Source organism: Parambassis ranga, chromosome 4, assembly GCF_900634625.1.
Source record: "Parambassis ranga chromosome 4, fParRan2.1, whole genome shotgun sequence".
Taxonomy (NCBI): domain Eukaryota; kingdom Metazoa; phylum Chordata; class Actinopteri; family Ambassidae; genus Parambassis; species Parambassis ranga.
This window is the reverse complement of record NC_041025.1, coordinates 4,533,630-4,557,831: the sequence shown is the minus strand read 5'-3', so window position 1 is coordinate 4,557,831 and position 24,202 is coordinate 4,533,630. Positions and strand designations below refer to the sequence as shown.

Sequence of the window (24,202 nt, the reverse complement as noted above, 5' to 3'; positions counted from 1 at the left end):
TTTCAGTTAAATATGAGACATATCAGTGCTTTTATTCCTCCTTGGCTCTGATAGAAAGCTCATCCCAGACCTTACATAAACACAGAAATGTGCATTTTTAAATACTGTACGCCCAATTTGCCACGGTCACACAGACAAATGGAGGTCTCATCTGCAGTGTACTCTTTGTGTTTGTTTACCCCCCCACCCCACCCCCTCACAGGCGTGCAATGAGTTCACCACTCATGTGATGAACCTGTTGCGGGAGCAGTCACGCACGCGGCCGATATCGCCCAAAGAGATCGAGCGAATGGTGAGCATCATCCATCGCAAGTTCAGCTCCATCCAGATGCAGCTCAAACAGAGCACCTGCGAGGCCGTCATGATCCTGCGCTCCCGCTTCCTCGATGCCAGGTGTGTACAACTCTCTACACTGCCTCCCAATTTTAACAACATGACAAAATACCCTATAACCCTCTCATAGCCTCATATCCATATGAATGGCTGGTGTAGGAGGCCTATCATGCTATAAGCATGCTGTAGCACACGCTGCTTTTTTGCTGCTTACCACACATGCTGTGCTGCTTTTGCATCTGTAGATGCCATTTGGACCAGCATACCCCCGCACAACACCGGCCAATAAGAGCTCCTCGCATGCTCCATAACGCTAACTGTTTCCTTTTTTTTTTTTTAAATGTAATCGCTTGTTCTCTTTGATGCGTGCTTTTGGATTTGCATACATTTCTCCAAGGATAAATCTCACTCAAAGTCTGAGTCGGAGGCATAACATTTAAATGAGGCATGCGCTCCCTTACAAAGCTCCCTATCTATTCTCTTGCAAATGATTGTGGTGGAGCAGCAGAGAGGGGAAGGGGAGAGAGGAAGAGGAAAGCTTTCACTGGTTGAGAGGCACTGCCATGCTCGGCTCCGCTGATTAATCTACTGGCTGCCGGAGCCCATGCTGTGCGCATTTACATATTGTCATGCAGGCTTTTTGGAGCGAGGGACAGAGATTTTTAGCACAAATCTCTTCACCGGTGGATACATGCAAAGAGATTTTACAGGGTCCCCCCCCTCCAGCTTATGTAAAGCCCTCTTTAGATGTGGCACATGTAGACATGACCTGATGAGGTGCGGGGTGGAGGGGTCAGTCAGCTCATGGGCATCAGCATGTGACATCTGTCTGCTTCCAAAGCGTGTGGTGCTGTGAGAGAGACAGGGTTCATTTTTATATGCAAAACCATGAAAGAAAAAAAAAACGTGTTAATGATTCATGGTGGATCAGTCCTGCCTTGTTTCTGTGCTGCCATGAATTTTTTGCATGCTGGGACAGTGATGCTGAAATGTGTTTACTATTAATGCTGAACTACTGTAAAGGAGTAAGCCATGAATAATAAAGAATTTAGAGCCAAGAGTATAAGAAATAAGAAAAGAAAAGACTTTAATAAGCCACAGCTATCTGCTAAAGGTCAGATTTAAAAAGAGAATTAATGGAGGAAGCATTGTTGGCCCACACAGAGCAGCACACGTGTAGTGATAAATGTTCACCCTCTAAGGTGTTTAAACTCTTAGGGAACATTTTAGCTTCTTTCAGCGGTTTGTTTTACTGTTTTGGGTCAGTCTCACCATCATAGCTGTTTTCAGTAATAATAATCAATATCACATATGTTACTGACAGAAAAATAAAGCAACAGTATAGCATACAGTACTGTAAACAGATTTGAAGCAGACATATATGTGATGAGCCACTTTCTAAATTATGTTAGAATTATAAACTGAATATACACAAACACTAGGGCTTATATGTCAAAATGATCAAAAATCAGCAGACCGATATGTATCAGAGGAGTTTGACTTGAAGGCATTTAGTTTGCATAAACGTCAGATGTCCTCGTTCCCAGAGTGCAGCTCTGGAGTTCATCTGTAAACATGGCTTTTTAAGCCCTGCTAAATAATGTGACATTGTGTAGGTAGAAATGTAAAGATAAGCAGCAGCTCTGCTTTAATTCGTCAGATAAATATTCACATACACAGACAGTAAAAACAGCCATCAAAGCTAAATACTGGGTCAGGACTGAAGGACATTTGCTTGTTGCACAGGTATGGAAAAATATCAACCACATTTATTATGTTATAATGTTTTTAATCAAACATAACCCAATGACAACTACACAGTGAGTTTGCTAACCAGCTATTCTGCACATTTATTAAGAAATTTGCCAAAAAAAAACATCAGTATCTGTCCCAGAAGTCCAACATGTGTCAGGCTCTGCTTGAGTTTTGTTGTCGTCGCTGTCTTTAGTGTCTCCTAGTGGCAGCATCTCATGTCTGCATGGTTAACCTCAGCTGCACTTGTATTAAAGTACCGAATGTTCTTATTACAGACGGAAAAGACGAAACTTCAACAAGCAGGCGACGGAGATCCTGAACGAGTATTTCTACTCGCACCTCAGTAACCCTTACCCCAGCGAGGAGGCTAAAGAAGAACTGGCAAAGAAGTGCGGCATCACAGTGGCCCAGGTACACCGCAGAATACAGCTCAACACCACCTGTAGGGACAGCACTGTAACACAACAAGAGAAAGAGACGGAGAGAAGCGTTTGTTAATCTGAAGCCGCTGTGAGAGCGTCTCGGCAAGTAACCTAATAATAGGTTTTCTGTCATGAGTACAGACAGCTCCTGTAATCTTTTAGCAGTAGCTTTTATTGTACACAACAAAGAAGGCAGAAAGTATAAATATGCCATGTCGTGAGTTTTCTAAGTGTGTAAATCAAACCGAAGACAAAGCTATTTTTGACCAGTGACATGGTTTTTCTATTAAAGTAACAACACTGTTCATCATACACTGTATAATATGTGCGACACACAGAAATGGGAAATATCTGATTTTTTTTTTGGTGAACATGAGATTATAAAGCTTGAGCTCTGCTAACATGTGATGTCATTATATCTGACATTATTGACAAAGCAACTAATGCATCAATCAATATCTGCTTTCAGCTCAGAAAAGCCATCAGCCTCTGAATAATTAGTGCTGCAGTCAGTGGATGCCTGCGACAATTCACAATAAATCATACTTTAAAAAAAAGACACCTAAACTGTCGGTAAGAAGCAAAGTCAAATATTTAGGCAGCTTCTTTTTTTTCAGATTGTCTCACAGATACTGCCAAGGTAAACCGCAGTCATCATTTAGGGAATGGATTTGTTTTCTCGAATGGTTTCATTCATTTATACCAAATGATTTGCGGATGCAGCTGGGCTCCGTCGTTGGAAGCAGCTCGGTAGCGTAGGAATGATTTGTAGAGTTTCTTGTTTCTCGGCCGTAATAAAGGAGAATGTTTACCTACTTTGTGTATCGGAAACTTTGCAGGATTGATTTGCTTTTCATTTTAATGTTGTTTATCATTAGCGCTTGGGATTACCCCCCTGGCTTTCATCTGGGAGTCCATTAGCCATAATGGGGGTGTTTTTTTTTTGTTTTTTTTTTAAGCGGATGTTGACTGATTGGTGCTTGCGTGAGTTCCTGATGATAGCTGCAGTCATGGTGACATAATGAGACTTATTATTGGCAATCATTCCATTCTGGCACTAATGTAGATTCACAGCACCAGTCTCTATGTAGCCCTTACCTCTGACGGAGGCTCTCCGCAGCGTTACACGTGCATAGCTTGAACACTGACAGGATTCTCCCTCTCTGTGTGTGTGTGTGTGTGTGTGAGATGTCGTGAAAATTAAACTATATTTTTCTTTGTTTGTCTGCTCAGGTTTCCAACTGGTTTGGGAATAAAAGAATCAGATACAAGAAAAACATTGGTAAGTTCCAAGAGGAAGCCAACATGTACGCTGCGAGAACTGCCGTGAATGCGGCTAATGCATCCTCACATGGAAGCCAAGCAAATTCACCCTCAACACCAAACTCTGCAGGTGAGACAGGAAGTGACCTGGCTCTGCTCAGCTATTAAGACATGTTCCTCCTCTGTGCATTACTACAGCTAGGGCAATCTGAGGCTTTTTTTCAGTGCTTAATGCTGGTGATTTGTAAAGGGATGAAAGAAATGAGGCTTTCTCAGGGAGAGGCAGTACATGCCTATCACATGGTAATGCACTGTTATTATATCTGAAACAGGTTTAACAGGGTTTTCCCCCCCTTGACAAGTGCAGTACAACTACCTCTGTAGAGCAAAAGCTGTCAGAGATTAGCCAGCCTGAGCCCCATGCCAAGTCTCCACATCCTTCTGTCCTTTTTTTTGTCTTGGTCTCAATTAATCATGTTCTTCGTGTATTTTAACGCTGTATTCATCATGGTCTGCATTGACGCTAAAGGATAAGTCTGGTGATATTCTGGTTTTATTATAGTTTATACAAAAACAACCAAAAAAAGGGAAATCATTTCAAATTTGTTGAATGAAAATATATTTAAATTAAAAAAAATGTTGAATGCTGATTCCATTGACACATATAATGTCTAACATAGACTGTACAAAAAAATTTACAAAAAAACATATTGCGCCCATATTGTTTCTCACATTATAACTTTGTTAAAAAGGTTTTCATCACTTTTATAAATGTGTTTGTATCGAGCTGTTAAACTAACACAGGCTATCCAAGATTTAAGATCAGCTCTCTTTATATATATAATAGTAATTCCTAATTATACATAAGGTAATAGTACTATTGAATAATGCCAGACTTATCTTTTAAGACTACTGTCCAGTGTTATTGGGGAATGTTTTTGTATTTGCTGTCTTACTTTTAGTCTGTTGAAACTGTAGCCTCAACTGGAGATAAAGGTTATTATCATGTTTAACAAAAAAACTACTTTATTAATCCCAAAAATTTAAATCATTTATTTTGGCAGTTAAAGCTAGCATTTTCCTGCATGGTCCAATGATAAGGTGGGCTAAACAGCCAGCATGTTTTTGTGCTGGACCCCATGATGATATATATAGATATACACTACTGTTCAAAAGTTTGGGGTCACCAGTTCTACAGCTTCTCTGCTCAGCATAACAGTTCAGCTGTGCTAACATAATTTCACAGGAGTTTTCTAATCATCAATGAGCCTTTTTAACATGATTAGTTAACACAATGTACCATCAGAACACAGGAGTGATGGTTGCTGTAAAGGGCCTCTGTATACCTTTGTATATATTCCATTAAAAAATAGCCTGTTCTAACTAGAATAGTCATTTAGCACATTAACAATGTCTAGACTGTATGTCTGGTTACTTTAATGTTATCTTCATTGAAAAAAAACATAAAGACATTTCTAAGTGGCCCCAAACTTTTGAACGCAGTGTATATATATATATATATATATATGACACTGGGTAAGACAGCAAGCATTTCTCATGGTGTCGGACTGCTTTTTTCTATTCTTCTATTCTTTCCTAAAATACAATCTACTTGCATATATGTGTGTTTGTTTAGACGTAAAGTCGACAGACAGCTTCTCTGTCCTCATGCATTCCTCTGATCTAACAGGGCCTGTCTGGCTGCTGAGCTAACCTCTGCATGCTGCTCCTCCGGGCTGACGCCTGGACGGGCCTACTTGCTTCCCCCTTGCTTGCTCTCTGTCTCTCTGTGATTCGACTGCTCCCTCTCTCCTTTCAGGTTCTGCTGGCTCTTTTAACATGTCAAACTCCGGGGACTTGTTCATGAGCGTGCAGTCTCTCAATGGGGACTCGTACCAGGGGGCTCAGGTGGGAGCCAACGTGCAGTCGCAGGTAGGGGCCCCAAGCAGAACAGAGAAAGACAGGGACTGACTTTATCATACACAGGTAGCTATATCTATACTTGGACAACTGTCACGCTCATAGTTCTAGCACATATCATAAAAAAACTGTTATGCTGTTAGGGAAGTGTTTAGCAAGCTTAAAATGGGCTTATTCAAAACTTTTCAGCATGCTGGTGCTAATGCTAACATTTCTTAAGATATGCTTACTAAAGCTATTAGCAACATTTAGCTTAAAATGGGCTTTTAAAAATGTTTCTTAGGCCTGTAAAAAGCTTTTAGCAGACTGAACAAACCTCCAAGCAAGCTGCTAATATATCAATATATCTTGAGATACGCTTGCTGAACCTTTAGCAAACTTTCCAGCATTTTGTATTGTGTGAATGCAGTATTTAGCATATTATATGTAGCATATTGCTGCCTTGGCTAGCATGTTGGTTTGAGAACTCTGCATCTGCATCATTTTTTTTGTTTACCTGATAAGGATAGCTTAGCTAAGCCAGTATTAAATAACATTCAACCTCAGTAAATATGTAGTACTCCCCTACATTAATACTGTAACTAGAAGCGTATTTGCATCACAGTTATAATTCATTTTATTAATTACTCCTTTTTTATGCTTTGCCAAAATGTCTGTTATGAGGAACATACCTCACTAACGTCTCAAGGGCAGAACATTTGTCACACAGTGTTGCAATAGTTAGTTTCAGCCAGCAGAAATGCAAACTTTATCCTGAATGTCTTGCTTTGTTTGATTGGGCCTTGTTGTCTCCAAGGACATACAGCAGTGTGCTCTTGTTGTCTTGTCATCTCTTTCTTTTTTTTCCTCTTGTGCTTCTCTTGTGTTGACTCTGACCTTGCTTTGTCTGCTCCTTCTGAATGTTTCAGGTGGATACCCTTCGCCATGTTATCAGTCAGACAGGCGGATACAGTGAAGGTCTCACAGCCAACCAGATGTACAGTCCGCAGGGCATCAATGTAAGCATTCTTTTTTCTTTTTTTTTATTTCCCTACCAATTATTTCTAAGCCATAGGGCTCAGAATGCCACTTAGTAGGACTTGTCTCTGCTCCATGGTCACCTATTTGATTGCTTCTGTATCTCTCGTGCCACGGGCGGCACGCTGCCCAGCGTACGCAGGCGTGACGCCGGGCCACACGCATGCAGAGCTACCGTCTGAGCCTGTCAGGTTCCATCAGGCCTGGTCTTAGCACCTGCAGCCACGTATGGTCAGCTGTGAGAGAAATGCACAAACAGGTGACACCTCGTGCACCAGACTTCAAATCCCTCTGACCACCTGACCTATGATTAGCAGCCCAGAGGCCAGAAGTTCCCAATAATGCCCCCCCAGGGGGCCACGCCGCTGTCCCGCTAAAAATAAAACCTCGTGCTGCCAGAATCAGCTCCTCATGTGCCATAGGGGCGTGTTGCTATCATGTTTGTCTTATTTTGTAGCAGAATTCGGGTATATGGTGGGGGTTGTGTGTGTGTGTGTGGTTGTGTGTGGGGGGGTTGCTGCTTGCTGGCGGCAAACAGTAGGGAAATTCACAGCGACAAGCCGTGTCGTAAAGGGGAAAATCGATAAGACAGACACAAGGAGAGCAGAGTGTGGACTTGGGACAGCAATCCAAGCGCATTGCTCAGATCATGTTCCTGCCACACTAATGGCCCTGACAGCGAGCCGCGCTGAGAGGACGAGGACGGTCACAGCCGCGGCTGGGTTCCTCCGCTGTCGTCGTCGTGCCTCACTGGCCATATGATAATCAGATGAAATGTCTCCTGTATCCAAAAAAAAAAACATGTATGTGTATTTAAATAGGCTATCCTGGCTGCTCCGAGTGCATCCCACAGCCAGCTGCGCTAACCCTGAGAGGCCGCTAACTTATTCAGGCCCTGTTCTTTCTCAGTCCTTTGACCTCACAGATACGGTTCTCCTTGGACGCCTGCTTGCTCTACCACATCTTACACTGCCACAATATGCTGTGTTATTCACTTTTTATACCCTGCAATGCATAATGTAAGAGCAGGATATCTGTCTGCCAGGCAGTTTGCCAGTGATTTATGTAGCTAAGGCTAGTAACTTAGGAATTTTTGCTCCTCACTTGCCTTTTTTTTTAAACACGAGTGCACTGCAGTTTTTGTTTTTTGTTGTTGTTAATCTCTTCTATAGTGTGCTATTTCCAATCGTCGTTGGAGCGTTACTTTTTATCTGAAGTGGTCAAGCAGAAAAAGCGTGTCATATATTTATTGTAAATACAGTGTCTGGGGGAAAATAACATTTTAATTGATCTTATATTAAAAAAAAAGAAAGAAAAAGTCTGAAGAATGACTGAGTAGATACATAATGCTGCCCTGGAGGATCACCTCCATAATTAGAAGTCAGACATTCTCCGATCTGACCCCTCCACTTCTGATTACACACTGCCGCGTTTTAAATAACAGGCTATGAAATGAAAGGCTGTCGAGGACCATTTCTGATGCTTTTAAATGCACTATTAATATCCTAAACGCTCTTTAACAGGACTGTCTGCAGCGGTGCAAAGGCGCCTCCACAGCTCTTATTGTATGTTAATTCCAGCTGTCACAGTCACATAATTAGTGCACATGACGCTGATTGTCCTCGTTTTGTTTCTCCATGCAATTTACATATACTCTTATTATTTCAAATGACAGCGACAGGCGTTTTACTTCAAGACACAATCCTGAGTGCATTTTCTCTGTTGAAAAAAAGTTTGTGCTACACGCTGTAATTCAATCCATTTCTGCTCCATTGCAAACATGATTTAGTCTTATTTTGAAATATTTGCTATAATGTGAGCTATGTTAGCTTTCACTGTGATCCAGGAGGCAGTGTATGTGTATGTGTGTGTGTGTTTAGAGTACGTTCCATCACTTCAGCTTGCCCTCAGGTCTTCCATTCATTGTGCCTCAGCATCGAGTAATGAATACACCCCCCTTCACTTCACCGTTTCTCTGTTTTTTTCCCCTTCCAGGCAAACGGTGGCTGGCAGGATGCTCCAACCCCCTCATCAGTGACTTCACCCACAGAAGGACCCGGAAGCGTCCACTCCGACACCTCCAACTGATTCCCAACGTGCTTCATTTCTCCACTGCAACCCCACGCCTCTTCCCAAAAACTTAAACCCTGACCCCCATTTTTTGTTTTTTTTTTCAAGACTGGACATGATGTGACATGTGTGGCGGGACACAGTTGGGGTTTTTGGAGATGACGTTTTCAGCATTACGGACAAAAAAAAAAAAATAAACACACTTTTCCTGCCTGGACCACTGCAGCCTGCGTTTAAAGGGACTCCTATCCACACTTCAAAGTTTGTACAGCTTCCACTAGATGTCCATGTTGCCTCTTTGTATTTCTCTTTACATTATATATTCACACAGTAGGCTCACAGGTTAGCAGTGCATCGCCCCACATTGTAAATTGAAATGCTTTCACACTACCTCTATTCGAAATAACATTTAAAACGTACCATTTTACAAAATTTTTATAATTATTGCAGTTTTACTGTTAACCACACAATGCCCTGTCATTACATATCTGTTTTTAATATTCTACTACAGGTTTTTTTTCTTCATGTTTATCTATAGTGCCAAAGTTCAACCCTGGAGGTGAATTTTGATAATGTTATTATTAATCTCATGTCCTTACATTTCTCATGTCATATTTTGTGAGATATTCGTATTTTAGTCCAAGTATTCAAACTGATTTCTACAACATACATTGACATAAAAGGAATTTTATATTTTCTTGCTGACAATTTACAACCTTAAGCAGGATTTAGTGCAAAGTTGACAGTTTAAATTGAGCTGAAATTGATGACGCTAGAAGCCACAACTATACTATATAATAAAAGCACAATAACATCTACTGATTGAAGTCAACTACTTAACGTAACTACTGTACAGGAGGGATGCATGATGTTATTGGCAGATAGCAGTCATAAAATGAAACATCTGTATCATCTGCATATAAGGTGATACCGACTAATACGCACTGTGGCTCCTCGGTGCTCATCAAAAATAACATCATTATGTCTCTGACAGGAAGTGATAGCGTTTCTATGTTGTAGTTTAGCATTGCAGGAAAAAAAATAAGTGCATCAACCAAAGGGAGTTTTAAAAAGCATTTGCAAAAATCTAATATCATGCATCCCCTGTGTACAGTCTACTGTCAGATACTGTATGTGTGTCAGTAGGATCAATAGAGCCAAATACTGCTGGTAACCAAATCCAGAACAAGAATTGTAATTCTAATTTTAACCCATGTCTTCTTCTTACAGAATTCATATTTCAACTTTTTTTTGTCTATGGAGACATATTTGTGCCAAAATTCTGTATGGCCCCGAACAAATTTTGACCTTTGCTAAATTTCAAATATTTAATATGACACTACTTTGTGTGTGAGGATAGACAATCTGTGTTCAAACTGTCCCTCTGCACGCTGTGAATTTTGCCACGCATATAACTCCATATAATTTCATAGGCGATCAGTGTGTTTATATTTTCAAGAGACCCTATCAGTGACACTACTTTCATCACACATGAACCGATCCAAAATGTGAACTAAAATTTGTGACCTTTGTTGTATGTACAGTATGGTATGTGGTCTAATGTATACATGATTACAGTAGTCCTCAGCATTTACACACTTTTATACCAAAAAAATGCAGACTTTTTAATCCTCTACATTGGGATCAGCTTTATCAAGGTTTTCTTTGTCCTCTTTTGGAAGGATTTTATTATCTGTGTTACTATAGTGAGCATCTCATAATGCTCTAGTATTCAAAGCCAAAAACAAACAAAAAAAACAATGCAGTTGAAATACAGTTAGTGTTTATAAAACAAATACCATGATGGCACACAAATCCAGATGATGTTTGGATATATTTTTATGTCTCCATTTTGTGAATAAGTCATTTTTACATTTGATATTATTTTTGGCTGTGTGTTTCTTTTTATTAATGCTACCATTATATATGAATTAGCCCAAGAATGCTCTATATACAGTAATGTAGATATGCACCTTTTTACTCTTTCTTTTGCATCTTTCAGTTTGGACAGTAGCTATTTAAACACAGCCTGTTTGAGTTCGGTGAAAAAGGTTTTGATTATTTTGTACTTATGAGGTCTGCATCCAACATGGCTACTGTCCCGATGGAGGTGACGTGAAAAGTTAGCGTTAACATTGCCCCTTTTTTCTGTAACAGTTGGTTTTGTGTGTTTGTATTTATTACACATGTATGAAGTCATGGATGTTTCAGCGTGGAAGGTCGACCCCAAACGTGATTACACCAAACTAACTTATTTGGATGACTCAGAGCAAACTCACGCCTCCCCCTTCCTCCCTCCCACCTCCTCTCTCATCTCACCTGCTCAGTATTACAGCCGAGGGGCCGGGCGCCATCGAAGTGATGCACAGAACCTGCCTCAGTCATTGGAGTGAACTGACAGCGGCGGCCATGCAAAGCAAAAGCGAGGATTGTTTTCTTTTTTTCTTCTTCTTCTTTTTTTCTTTCGCACCCCTCAAAAAAAAGGCTTAACTCTTTACTTTTCACATTGCCTGTCAAATATTACCGAAGCTTCATGTAATGATGCTTTTTAGTTTTTTTTTTTTGGAATAAAAAAGGAAAAAGAGACATGAAAAAAAAGAATAATGAACAATTTGTAAAACATAAAATGTTTTATTTGTTGCATGTCTTTTTGTTCTTCAATAAAATAACGTACTGCAGTGTTTTTGAATGTTAACTTCTTTTTTTATAAGGATTTCAGAGTGAAATCATGGAGCCTTTTTTCTTGACAGGTTTTAAACTTTTAAGATCTCTGCATTATGTAAAAAGGTATCAAATGGAAATTATTGTCTTTTTCAATTCCAATTCAAAACCTGTTTTCTGTGGAGAAAAAAATAGCTGAAAGGTGTAGGTTTTATGGTCTCTTAATTTGTACTGGCAATGCGTATCCCCAAAAATAAATAGTTTCTTTTTGCATTGCACTTTTGTCATGTTGTTCCTTGGCATGTGTGTGTGCTTTCTCCTCCAGACTTTCTTTTCTAACAGGGTCAGGGTCAGGAGTCACTGTAGGATACAAGTTAACACGTTGTAGACTTGTCAGTCCGACACCTCTGGATAACATTGCACGTCTCACTTCTAACTATGCTGAGGCGCCGAGGCATTTTATCACCACTAACACAGCACCGGAGCTCGGGTCGAGCTCGCCGAAGGTGTGAAGGGGACATTTTCACAGTTTTTTAGGAAGTGAGTGAAAGCTGTGTGCTCCCGGCAGACAGACGCCTCCTCCTATAACCCCCTACGCCACCACCCTTCCCCACACCCAGCGCTCCCTCTGAGGCATGGCTAATGTGCATTCCCTGAAAGAGGCGGAATCCACACTTATCTCTCTCCTCCAGATAAAGCAGACAGGATGTCTGATTCTGTTCCTTGGATTCAGGAGGATGAGGTTGAAACATTAACTTGGTGGATTAGAGAAGAGGTTTTCCCAGGAGCATCTGAAATCAGAGAGCGTGACAAAGACTGTGGGAGTGACATATGCAAACATGATCAAGTGTAATTACATGGAGAAGCCTCCTTGTTTCTATCAAAGGGCTTCTTTTAGCCACTGTTCAGGGAATGAAAGGCAAGAAGTGCTGGACGGGTATAATTTATTCAAGTGCTCCGACAAACCAAAAGGCATTGTGAGGCTGATTCAGTCATTACATGGTGAAAAAGGTCTAAATCCCTACCTTCCTTTGAAAGTTTGATTCCTTTAACAAACACAGTGGATAACATGCTACACCATGACAAATGCTATGCAGGATTTTAAGTACAGTCATGGCAAAAGATGTAAATCCAATCAGCTACAGGATCTGGACTTTCACTAGTCTGTTTAGCCATTAACAAATAACTTGTGATAATGTAGATGGGAGAGTAAAGGAAATGAATGTACTGCAATACATGAGCCAAAATACATCATGAACATCAGCACTGAGTTGATGGTGCATGTGAGAAGCTGTCTTTGTTTAAACACAGTTAGGTTTTTCTACATTTGGAGTTTATAACTTACTAACTTAATGCCAGTGTTATAGCCTAGCAGCAACAAAAATATACAGGGCTGGAATTGCCTCCCATTTTTTAGTAATAGCTGTTGAGCCAGAGGAGGAGTTTGACCTTTGACCCGACCAAGGCTATAAGTAGAGGATTGAGTGCAGGTGTGAGCCCCTTTCCTCCACATACCTGTAGCAGGCTCTACTCACATCAACTGTTGGTCTGTGTATATACCATTGACAGTAAAAGCTATGGACAGAGCTTCTGTGATGTTTGTTTGTGAAGAGCTGTTTTAAAGCTCGGTGGGAGGCTCCAGGACACTCTGACCGCCGCCATGTTGGCAGCTTCGCGTCCGCAAAACTCCAAATATGGACAAAGAGGGGGAGCACGAGTTTTTTTTTTTGTTTTTTGTTTTTTTTTGGGGGGGGGGGGGGCATCGTGGAAGCAGGAAACTCATGCTGTGATACGTCAACCACCTGTCACTCAATAATTTTAAGTCCAAATATAATTAAAACGAGTGAGTTGTAAAAAAAATTCACCCCATACAATTGACACTAGAAGAGAACTTATCATTTGAGACCAGAGTGTTTTTTTGTACCAGGCTGTAAACATGTTTATTTCTGCTGTGAAGTCGGCCATTTTAACATGGGAGTCTATGGGAAATGACTCGCTTCTGGAGCCAGCCCCCAGTGGCTGCAGCATGAACTACAAGTTTTGACACGCATTCAAGTTTGAGCCAAGGGTGCCGCTTGGTATACACACGAGTCTTTTTATGTTACATTTATATTTATTGCTGAATGATTTAATTTAAGTTACACTGAGAGATTGATAATTTTTTGTTGAAGTTAATGCATTGTGTGTTTTCTTTGTTTAGTGAAAACCAGCTTCAGTTGTTGTCCGCCTCTACCTGCCAATTAGCACCAAGAATATAAATAAATTGATTGGATTGAACTGGATCATTCATCTGCTGTTTCACTGAGTCGGACCGCACAACCACAGTGATCATCCCCCATCCTTGGAACCAGCCTCAACAGAACAGTCACTGCTAATGGTACATTTAGGAACATATTTACTCATTGGGGTTAACTTAACCCCACACCTTAAACTCACCTACATGATCATTTTGTATGCTTACTGTTAAAGTAGAAAACATAATCCAACATGCTGATTATAATCTGACTTTATATATTAATATATCCATTAATGGTCCATTTCTGATGCAATATTAAGTTACTGCAGTTGTTTTTAACAGAAGTCATATGCTGAGTGTAATTATAATGTTTACCTTGATCATTCTTTCCCTGCATTCATACATCTGCTAAGTAAAAATTGAAATTTAAAAGTTACATTTTTTGGATTAAAACACAAACAGAAAAGTTTCAATGCTGCACTACAGCATAAGAAAAGAATTAACATTTAATTGCGTCATGGGTTCGGTACCTCTGAGTGCTCTCTGCACTGCACTTCACATCACTCATCTTCAAACAGACCACCCTACATGTGGCACATGCAGCAGGGCTCACATTATATCGATGACAATAACAAGCCTCATCAAGAGGTAGGAGATATTCACAATGCATAATGTGCATCCGCCTGCCAGCATGATACACACACACAGACTGACTGCACACATGCGCCCGAGGGAAGGGCTACTGAAGCAGACAATGCAGGCTCTGAGGTTGCATTATAATGGAGAGGCTTTGTTTAAGGAGGCCCTCTGCATTATCAAGATGAAACAAGTCCTCTGCTCTGCTGATAGATTTTATATAAATCGCAACATAAAGCTTCTGCAGGAATAGGGTCAAGTAATTAGAGACTGTGGGTGTGTTTCAGATTTGGAAACTGTTCAGTTTGGCAAAGCCTCAGCACTCGTTTTGCCTATGCCACCCACAGATCTTTAATAAATTCCTCTGATCCCAACTTTCATAAAGAAGACATTTGGAAAAGATTTCACAGATCAGTGTGCGTCATCATAGCCTTTCAAGTCACTTCAACCGTGGAGCATTTGAATTAGAATCCGCAGTAAATTTGAGTCTCTTTGGGTGTGGGAGTTTAAGGCTGTAAACTGTTTCTTTCTATTTGCCTAAAGCTTCCATAATGAGCAAAGATATGGACCTTATCGTGTTCTTTAATTACAGGGAAAATAAAAAAACACATTTAAAAGCGTGCCAGGAGAAGCTCTTATTAAAGCAAGTTATCTCTCCAAAACATGAATCCAAAATGAAACAAACACATTTTTGCAGTGATGATCAAGGACACTGGGATACAAGCCTGTTGCGATAATTATTACCGGAAGCGGGATCATTTATGTCCACTGCGAGCTCATTTGTTTGGGATTTGTGTCAGTGTTTTCATCTTCTTAAATGTTTTGCCTACATTTTTTGGACATGAAGGCATCTGACATATTTTGGTCAGTGAGACGTGTCACTTTGGGAGGGAAATTATGTCTTTTCAAGTGATAGCAATGCTGATTGTGTTGTCAGGATGGATTTATGTCTGGTTAAAAAAACCATCCACATACCCCTGCTCTGTTATATACTGTAGCCTGTATTGTAATTTAGGAGGCAGCTGTCATATTGAGTTTCTCATTATCCACTATGTGCTGCAAAGGCTGTATGAATGTACGGATTGTCTCTATATCTCTCCTCACACACTGCCTTTAAATATGCAATAACCTATAATATTCAATATTAACAGTGTGAACTATATTTTAGTTTATCACACAGAATGAACCTATTCGGTAGGTCGGCTGCAGCTCTAAATATGAAACGCTGCTGACCCCTAATGGTTTGTGTGGCATGCAAAGAAACAATGGCCCAAACTGTGCAGCACTGGTATCAGATGCTAAACTAGGCCTATTTCAGATGGTGTATGTTTACTGACATGTTTGCTTCAATATCGGTGTCATCATTAAGTAGCTATCCAGCTATGTACCGGTACTTCACTGCAACTTGTGCCTCACTGCATGTGCTAACTGTGTTAGAACACACTCCAATGATGTGATAAAACCACCATTTAGGTAAACAAAGCATTTTTCTGCATAGAAATCTGCAAAAATATATGTATGCTACCACATCTGTATTATAGGCCAATGTCAGCATGGCCCCACGTTGCATTACTAGCTACAGTACAGTCACATTTCTTGACACAAGTCTTACATGTTCATGAAATTCTATAAATAATCCTGAACCAAAATGTATTCTTTGGAAGGTCAAAACTTTGAGTAGTAGTTTGATACATGGCCTCAGCTGAACCTTCCTGTTTTTGTGAGGCTTGCAGGACGTTGCCCGTTAGGTCTTTGTTTATAATTTAGACCTCATCTGTGAACGCAAGTGTGACCTTGCGCAGCTTTGAGCTGTCTCAGCAGAGCGCCTGACCACGGCGGTTGACACAGCGAGACGTCTGCCTGTTTGGGGGACAGAGGGTGTATGTAGGTCAGCCATGGGCCAGCACGCTGTGACAGCGGCACGGTCACTGTGCCGTGCAGCGGGACAGGGATTGGAGTGGACAGAGGGAGCCGGCGAAGAGAGAGAGAGAGCCCCCCTCACACGTCAGCACTGATACTCCCTCATCTCCCCCCTTAAACACTTTGACATTATCAGGCCACACAGAGCAACGTCCACCCTCATTATTCTCACCTTTGGTACTGCAGCAAAATGCACAAAGAGTAAAGTGGCAGGAATGTTGAACAGACATCAGATCATGGTGTGCGTCATTTGATGGGGGCTGTATGTGCGTGTCACCATTAACACTCTCTGTTTACACAATTAGTGTATTAACATTAAAGAGCAATAATCATTTAAATGTACTCATTACACTACCAGGTTCTCCTTTAAACACATTTTTATTGAAAAAGTGTTGAGTACATTTCCAAAGTATAACTGCAGGAAATCAATTAAGAGAGCATACTGCCATCTAGTGGCTCACATGAAGTATCACAAATTGAAAACAGTTTCTGTGTTGACCTGTTCGTTCTGTGAGAGTCTGTGAATGTTAGAATTGCAGGTTGAGAATGAGGAAGGAGTTCATCTGTTGTAAGGGTGCATTGAACTGGAAGCAGATTTGATGTTCGTCTTGATGCTGCTTGGCATTTTTCCTAAGAATAAAAAATAGGAAGCAATCAATTTTATTTGCATTTTAAGACTGTAAATGAGTGTAGACTGCAAAGCCTGTAATATCAAGGATGAATATTATACATACGTTTGCAAAAACTGTAAACAAAGAATGTCTGAAAGTATGTCATGTAGTATGCTTGCGTGTCTGTATTCTGCTGCTGCAATAGTACAATTTCCCAGCTTGGGATGTTCTGTTCTATTCTGTTCTGTTCTATTCTATCTGACAACATAGGTAAGTGCTATATGCCTAAAATGAGTTGAGGACAAACTTGGAGCAGAGGGCATGAGTGTAATGAGTATTTAGCTCAGCACACAACATTCTTTTGCAGCACTGTTAAGTTAGGGAGCAACATGTCAAAAAAGTTGCTGAATCTCTTCATTTTTAATGCTGTGGTGGTTTTCAGTCTGTGTACACTAACACTTTAAACACTTTATAAATACACCGATCACTTTATATCATGCATGTTAGCTCATACAATGACCCACCTTGTTATCCAATATTGTTGAATATAACTTCACTTTAACCCCTCTAAATGATGGATTTTCAAAGCGATGTGCTGTCTGCAGCACAGATTCCATTTTGCTTATTGTCAGATTATGTTGAAGCCACATTGTAATACATTGTATTTCCTTTGCATTGCCTTTTGCCAGTGCTGTGTAAGGTGGTGCTCACGGTGAGTCTGCAGGTCCCCTACCTGGCTGTCCTTGCTGCTGTGGAGCCACAGGTCCTCCCATACCCGCCTGCTGGCCCGAAGTGCCACCAATGGTGACCTGCTGCAAGGTTGGACCCCCGCTCATCATTGGGCCTTGTCCTGGGTGTCCAGGGGCCACAGGCCCAGGGGGTCTGCATTTAGAAAGGCCCTTTCCAAATGCAACCGCTCCAACTAATGCATTAGTGTCAGCTGGGTTGAAAGACGGTTTGTTCTGTCGTCCTGCCGGACAAAACAAAAACACATGACTCAATATTTTTACTGTCAAGAAGACTTTTTTGAAGAGCAAACCTCCATACCTGCAGTGTCTGCATCTCTGTCGTCTCGAGGGTTGTTCAGTTTCTCCAAAAGATTAGAACACAGCTTATTCAATGTCTGGATCTGTTTCTGTAGAATAAAATACAACCACCAGGTCACTTTAACACTCCACACCCAGATAGATTTTTTTTCCTCATACCAGTCCACATGATAACTTACTGACCTGTGCCACCTCTGGGCCAATACGCCCCGCTTCTGCACTCAGCTGTTTCTCCTGCTCCTCCACCTCGGGATCAGGTTTTGTCCGCAAGTAATCTGGTACAATCTCGTGGCTGAACACTGGGACACGCTGCTCTGTGAGTTTCTGAAAGTAAGTAAACATACAGGTCAGATAATATAACCTAGGAAAAAAAGGAGGAGGACACGTGCGGCTTTTGATACTCACCGCCAAGTCCTCATCTCGGTCTGGAGACAGGAGCAGTGGTATTATAACCTGGGTGCGGAAGGATGGCGTCTTCTCATTCCTGAGCAGTTTATTGATAGTATTCAACTGGCCAGACAAAAGTGCAAAGTTGTCCAAAACAGATGGCCTGAGTGACAAAAACATAGGACAGCATGAGAAGGACAAGACGCTCCATCAAAACACTGTTTGGGGACACAACTTAGGACACTCACTAAGTTTTCATTTTGGAATTGAAACAAGTACAGTAACAGTGTATTAGGATCTTTAATACTGTGTTATACTTGTATTGAAACATGTCTGACTGTTGGAGCCATAAGGAGAGACAATTATAAGTTTAATTCTGAATCACGTTTATCTGATTATCAAGTACATACTTTATTGATCTCGAGGGAAATTCAGATTAACAGGCCAGTCAAAGGATTTAAGTGTACTACGTATAACTGGGTGTTTGGAGAACTGCTCTGTAAACCAGAGGACAAGCCAACCAGCCTTATGAACCAGAGCATCGATCATCAGCCGTGAGTAAACAAAGTATGAATGGATTGTGACTGCGTACGACTGGACGCAAAGCAGCTTTTAAATAACCAACGTACCTGGATGACTGCAATGACAGTGTTTTAATGTTTATGTTCACAAGAGCCACAAAACATCGTTAAAAATGACTTTTACTAACCATGTTAAACGCTCGTATTCGTTTTCCAACTTATAAATGAAGCTGTGGAGAGCGTTCTTCACATGAGACACTCGGGAAATTAGCGAATCCACCGACGCCTCTAACTGCTTTTCCTCTCGTTGCTGAAAGAAAAATAAGTTCAGTCTGACAAAGAAAACCCTCTGCACGCCTCAGTCAAAATAATACAGACATTTACACTCATCTTAGCTTCAATATTATGCTAGCTACACCGATTAAGCTAGCAAGCTAACCTTAGATAGTACGCTTTCTACAAAGAATCAAACCAAAAGCAAATAAAGTTACATAAACCATCAAAAAGCATACACATAAATTAGGCGGTTGACAAAGTATTAAGCTGTCGTTTGCAATATACTTTAAGACGATTACCTGCATTGTTGCGCTGCAAACCAGCTAGCTGGTTAGAACAGGATAAACTAAGAACCACTTCCGGTTTACCGTTATCAAAATAAAAGCTTGTTTCGGACTACGTGCTCCTTATTTTTACATGACACAAAAACACTTAATCAGTGCATCCATATGTTAGCATAATGCAAAAGTAATCTAGAAAGTAAAAAAAAGTGCATACTGATGAATATACATTAGGATAAATATTAACTAAATGTCAGTATGAGCAAAAATAAATAAATATAATAAACACTTATGGTATGTTTTGTGCAACACTTCTATTTAAAAGCAACAACCAAGAAGAGCGTTTGCCTACAAAGCACTTTATTTTGATGCAAATGGGAGTAGTTGTACAATACTGTTTTAGTCATAGTAATAAATGTTACAAAAGTTAGGAAGCTGTTTTTTGCCATCATTAATTCTCATGTGAATGAACAGTTGTCAATAAAGGCTCTTAGTGTCCCTCAGTAAACTCCATCAAAGTCTTGCCTAAGTATAGTCACTTGTTGGGGAAAGAAAGTTAAGGATTGTGAATAGAAAACAAACTATTTTGGTCCAACTCATATTCTCTATGGTTGTGTAATGCAATCACAGACAGTGCTAAGATGATAGTGCTACAAGCTCTACATTCAAAAAAATCAATGCATTGCTAATATGTGTTGAGTTTAGAAGAGGCAGTCCACATCTCCCATCTCCACCACCACAGTCTTCAGCTGGGAGTAATACTCGATGGTCACCTGGCCATTTTCTCTGCCAAAACCTGCGGGGATCATGGAAGAATATTAGATAGAACATATGGTAGAAGAATAACAGGTTCCTGTTAGCATGATATTCAAATGTAATATCAAACCTTCTAATAGAAATGAAAGTATATATATTTGATGACATATCTTACCTGACATCTTATAACCTCCAAAAGGCACTTCTACAGGACTGATGTTATAGTTGTTGATAAAGCAGGTTCCTGCCTCCAGGTTCTCAGCGACACGGTGCGCTCGAGAAATGTCCCTGCAAGCAGAACAGCTGAATGAGATGCCTGTGTGCAACATCATCTCATAGCTAAATCTACCCTTTTGCAATCTAACTTGGAATATTTTTCTGCTACATGGAAACCTTGAGGAGCAGCTAACAGAACGCAATAAACTGATTATCTACACAAGCAAACCATCAGCGATGCCAAGAATCAGCTGTTGCATCACTCTGCTGAGTAATGATTTCCCCTGCTGACCTGGTGAAGACTCCAGAGGCCAATCCAAAGGTGGTGTTGTTGGCCCTCTGGACGACTTCTTCCTCCGTGTCAAAAGGCATGACGGACATGACGGGGCCAAAAATCTCTTCCTTCACACAGGTCATGTCATCTGTGCAGTTATCTGTAGATAAACATGTAGGTGGTGTAAAGCCTGCAGCTGATTTTACAAATCTTATCAGTAAATCTCCCGAGTTCACACATACCAAGTACACAGGGAGACATAAAATACCCTCCTTTCAGCTTGGGGTCACTGGGGACAAAGGGCTCTCCTCCACAGAGCACTCTGGCTCCCTGAAAAAAAGAATCATTATGGAAGGCAAATTTAAAATACAAACTAATGTGAGGGATTTTCTTAGTAAGCATACCTGTTGCTTTGCCTGACTGACGAACCCCAGCACCTTGTCCAGTTGTGGTTTGCTGATGAGCGCTCCCATACGTGTGCCGTCGAGCAGTGGATCACCCAGCACGATGGCTTTGGTCCTCTTGACCACTTCCTCCAGGAACTGTGGCAATATCTCTCGCTGCACAAACACCCTGGTGCCATTGCAGCACACCTGTGTATATCAGACATGTTGTACCTTGTAAAACCACATGGCCTTGGATCAGGATCAAATGATATCCTGTAGTCTTACCTGTCCCTGTGTCAGAAAGTTTGCCATGAGCGCTCCCTTCACTGCGTTCTCCAGCTCGCAGTCTTTGAAGATAATGAGTGGCGATTTTCCTCCAAGCTCCAGAGTCACCTGCTTCACCCCTTTCGCTGACATTTCCATGACCTAAGTGGAATAACGGCATTATTTCTTGCTGTTATTTGAACAGCAGGACATTTTTTGACAGTTTGACAAGCATGGACTTGTTTGACATATCTCAATGAAATGCTGTGCTTTCGGTACCTTTTTGCCAGTTGGAACACTGCCGGTGAAAGAGACTTTGGCGACCTTCGGGTGATGGCAGAGCAAAGTGCCAGTCTCTGCTCCGCCTTGGACCACACAGAACAGCCCATCAGGTACCCCGGCCTCTTTGTAGATCTCAGCCAGGATGACAACAGTCACAGGTGTCATTGGAGAGGGCTTGAAAACCATCGCATTACCTGACAACACAATCATATATAGCCTCTTAGGATGGGCATGACAAAGCAGGCATACTGTAACTATAATCTTTATAACTAAAATGAATCTTTTGTCTCTGCCTGATCCACAGCAGCTCTGCACTGCTCTCCTCACCAGCTGGCAGTGCATGACTCTCAGCTGTTGTGGCCTCTTCCTCCTACATATGGAGTAGCTGTCTATTCTGGCTCATAAAAGTCAAAATATGTGGCTATGCAGAATTCATCATGTGGCAGAGCAATAAAAATGTGGATATGCACTTTGTGGCGTGAGCGGCGGTTCAACATGATTTATGTTGCCGACTGAACTTTGGCAGTAATTGGAAATAGCCCTTTTATAGATGACTACACTACCACAGCTTCAAACTCACCACATGCCAGAGCAGGAGCAGACTTCCATGCTGCAATCTGGAAGGGGTAGTTCCATGCGCCAATTCCCACACACACACCGAGGGCCTCCCTCCTGGTGTAAGCAAATGCTCCACCAGGAAGCTGGACGTGCTGGCCTGCAGTGAATGGCGTAAAGTGTTAAAGACTATAAAATGTTTGGAAATACATATATGTTTTGCTGCACCCACCTGCAAGCGTACCAGCCATACCGGCATAGTACTCAATGCACTGCCAGGCAATGTCAATGTCCACCAGAGCTTCAGTGATCGTCTTGCCATTGTTGATCACTTCAAGCTTTGCAATCTTCTCCCTTCTTTCCTGTTTTCATGATGACATAAGGATAAAACTTTGTAGTGTATTGCTTTAAAACTATGTATTAAAAGTGGCTCTTTGAGGTGAAGTCTACTGCCATGAGACAAGAAAGAGGTCGCACAGACACACAAAAGGTTGATTCTGTGCAAATATAGGTCAGCAATAAAAGAGAGGGGGCAACTTTGTGCAATTAATGAATAACCAGAATCTCACTGAAGGCTTGCAACAGTGAATTCCAAGTCCTGTTGCACAACCAGAACTGGATGGTTTCCTGCACCGCAGATGTTTATGACACAACACCCTGACCGTCTCACCCTGATAATACGAGCGGCCTCTAGCATCACCCGGGCCCTCTCCATGCCAGCCATCTTGCTCCATTTCAGATAGGCGGTGTAGGCACTCTGTATGGCTTCGTCCACCTCCTCAGCGCCACAAGGTACCATCTGGCACAAAACACGTCCTGCAGAAGCAAGATCCTGAGGTTACAGGCAGCTAACAGATACATGGGGATACAGACTTATTCATGATTACTGCAACAGATGTATTCGATTTATGACATTCACTCAGATCCAAAATCCAAAGTTGGAACAGCTCACCACAGAAGAAGAAACAGGAAAAACTTCAGTTACATAACATCTTGTCCACGTCGACCCCAGGACACCACAGATTTTTTTTAAATGCTGCAGTTTCTCATTAGAAGTAATATTACATGATGAACTCTTTAAAAACTTTGGGAAAAAACAAGCTCACCTGTAGCGGGTTCAAACACGGGCTCTGCATTTATCTCCTGCCGGGGTTTGACTCGCTTGCCAGCCCAGAAATTGAGAGGGTCTGTGACCACCACGGTTCCTGTGGAGGCTCCGGGCATGGCGTCGAGGATTGACTGGGCCATTGTGAGACAGGGTGCTGCTGAGCGAAAACAGAGGTTGGGGAATATTCACAGACCATGCACTATATTTAAAATGCATTACACTGCACGTTCTGTCTGTAAGCGCTAACGTGAGTTAGCAAAGAAGTTCTTTGGTTATCTATACTAGCACACCTTAAAATAAGGCAACATACAAAGAAGAGAAGCTGTGACTTTACCGTCAGCGATTCTGCAGGCGGACTGAACCGAATAATAATGGCAGGTCGCTTATGGAACTTATTTCACGCCCTAGAACTATCCCACGGCACGCCCCCTCTTCCACGCTACAACCGAAAAGGCAGACGGTATACAGACAGTTACTTCCGGTATCTGTGTCACGTGGTCTGCTCCACTGCCCCGCCTGTTTGGCAAACAGAGCGCCCAGAGCGGTCCTGAGTGTCTGGTCCTGAGTCTGTCTGTCTATTGCTGATTCATTACGCGCATGAACAAGCAATGAGCAATTAGAGCATGGTTCCTAATTCTAATTTAGTTTTTTTTTTAATTTGTTTAATTCGCAGCCTATTTCACTGGTCTTGTTACTATTTTCAGCAACTGAAACACATTTCAAAGCACAGCAGTCTGACAAAGATTACAAACATGTTATTGACTTAGCCTAATAACATTGAAAGCAACTTTACTAAGTCTAACTAAAGTGAGACTAACGCACACACAAAAATATGTAATTATGGATACAAAAGATATGTGAGCATAGAAATGGCATGGAAACCCAAAAGCATTTCATTTCACACACACACACACACACACACACACATCACATATATGAGGAAAACACACAAGGTGGTGTGTCCAGCTGAACATTTTTTTTTAAAAAGTGTTAGTGCAGAAACTTG

The 24,202-nt window shown here is 41.3% G+C and overlaps 3 protein-coding genes across 8 annotated transcripts in view; 1 reads left to right on the top strand and 2 right to left on the bottom strand.

Moving 5' to 3' along the window:
* Positions 1 to 11,303, top strand: part of LOC114434912 (pre-B-cell leukemia transcription factor 1) — a 51,071-nt gene extending 39,768 nt beyond the window's left edge. For 3 of the 4 annotated variants that reach the window (XM_028404367.1, XM_028404366.1, XM_028404365.1), the window contains 6 exons: positions 203 to 393; positions 2,364 to 2,499; positions 3,744 to 3,903; positions 5,593 to 5,705; positions 6,602 to 6,691; positions 8,706 to 11,303. In XM_028404367.1, coding sequence (XP_028260168.1) covers positions 203 to 393; positions 2,364 to 2,499; positions 3,744 to 3,903; positions 5,593 to 5,705; positions 6,602 to 6,691; positions 8,706 to 8,798 — 783 coding nt within the window. In that variant the 3' untranslated portion in view covers positions 8,799 to 11,303. The remainder of the gene's footprint in view (positions 1 to 202; positions 394 to 2,363; positions 2,500 to 3,743; positions 3,904 to 5,592; positions 5,706 to 6,601; positions 6,692 to 8,705) is intronic. The other variant, XM_028404368.1, reaches the window with a different exon arrangement.
* Positions 11,304 to 16,592: 5,289 nt separating this feature from the next.
* On the bottom strand, positions 16,593 to 19,435 carry med8 (mediator complex subunit 8). 2 transcript variants are annotated; one of them, XM_028404070.1, is made up of 7 exons: positions 19,374 to 19,435; positions 18,987 to 19,108; positions 18,296 to 18,440; positions 18,074 to 18,214; positions 17,892 to 17,979; positions 17,578 to 17,814; positions 16,593 to 16,863 (listed from the first exon to the last, which is right to left on the bottom strand). In XM_028404070.1, exons 1-7 carry the CDS (start codon positions 19,377 to 19,379, stop codon positions 16,793 to 16,795), a joined length of 810 nt encoding a protein of 269 aa, XP_028259871.1. In that variant the 5' UTR covers positions 19,380 to 19,435; the 3' UTR covers positions 16,593 to 16,792. The 2 variants fall into 2 exon arrangements, with proteins under 2 accessions (XP_028259871.1, XP_028259872.1); XM_028404071.1 differs by having other exon boundaries at positions 17,587 to 17,814.
* A 263-nt stretch (positions 19,436 to 19,698) lies between these two features.
* Positions 19,699 to 23,677, bottom strand: LOC114434424 (aldehyde dehydrogenase family 9 member A1). 2 transcript variants are annotated; one of them, XM_028403669.1, is made up of 12 exons: positions 23,531 to 23,677; positions 23,195 to 23,350; positions 22,759 to 22,904; positions 22,321 to 22,450; positions 22,114 to 22,248; positions 21,531 to 21,727; positions 21,273 to 21,413; positions 21,006 to 21,194; positions 20,844 to 20,931; positions 20,620 to 20,761; positions 20,287 to 20,399; positions 19,699 to 20,151 (listed from the first exon to the last, which is right to left on the bottom strand). In XM_028403669.1, the coding sequence occupies exons 2-12, from the start codon at positions 23,334 to 23,336 to the stop codon at positions 20,057 to 20,059; spliced, it is 1,518 nt and encodes a 505-aa protein (XP_028259470.1). In that variant the 5' UTR covers positions 23,337 to 23,350; positions 23,531 to 23,677; the 3' UTR covers positions 19,699 to 20,056. The 2 variants fall into 2 exon arrangements, with proteins under 2 accessions (XP_028259470.1, XP_028259471.1); XM_028403670.1 differs by having other exon boundaries at positions 23,507 to 23,654.
* Positions 23,678 to 24,202: the final 525 nt, after the last annotated feature.

Bases quoted from the DNA above. Each gene is read 5' to 3' on its own strand.
- med8 (XM_028404070.1), bottom strand. The intron at 18,441-18,986 runs GTTAGTAAAAGT...TTTGTCACTCAG, and splicing joins GAATACGAGCGTTTAACATG to GCCATCTGTTTTGGACAACT. The intron at 17,980-18,073 runs GTCAGTAAGTTA...TTTATTCTACAG, and splicing joins TTGGCCCAGAGGTGGCACAG to AAACAGATCCAGACATTGAA.
- LOC114434424 (XM_028403669.1), bottom strand. From the start codon at position 23,336: ATGGCCCAGTCAATCCTCGACGCCATGCCCGGAGCCTCCACAGGAACC. The intron at 20,762-20,843 runs GTATGTGTGAAC...GTTTATCTACAG, and splicing joins TATGTCTCCCTGTGTACTTG to ATAACTGCACAGATGACATG. The intron at 20,400-20,619 runs GTCAGCAGGGGA...TTCTGCTTGCAG, and splicing joins GCCTCTGGAGTCTTCACCAG to GGACATTTCTCGAGCGCACC.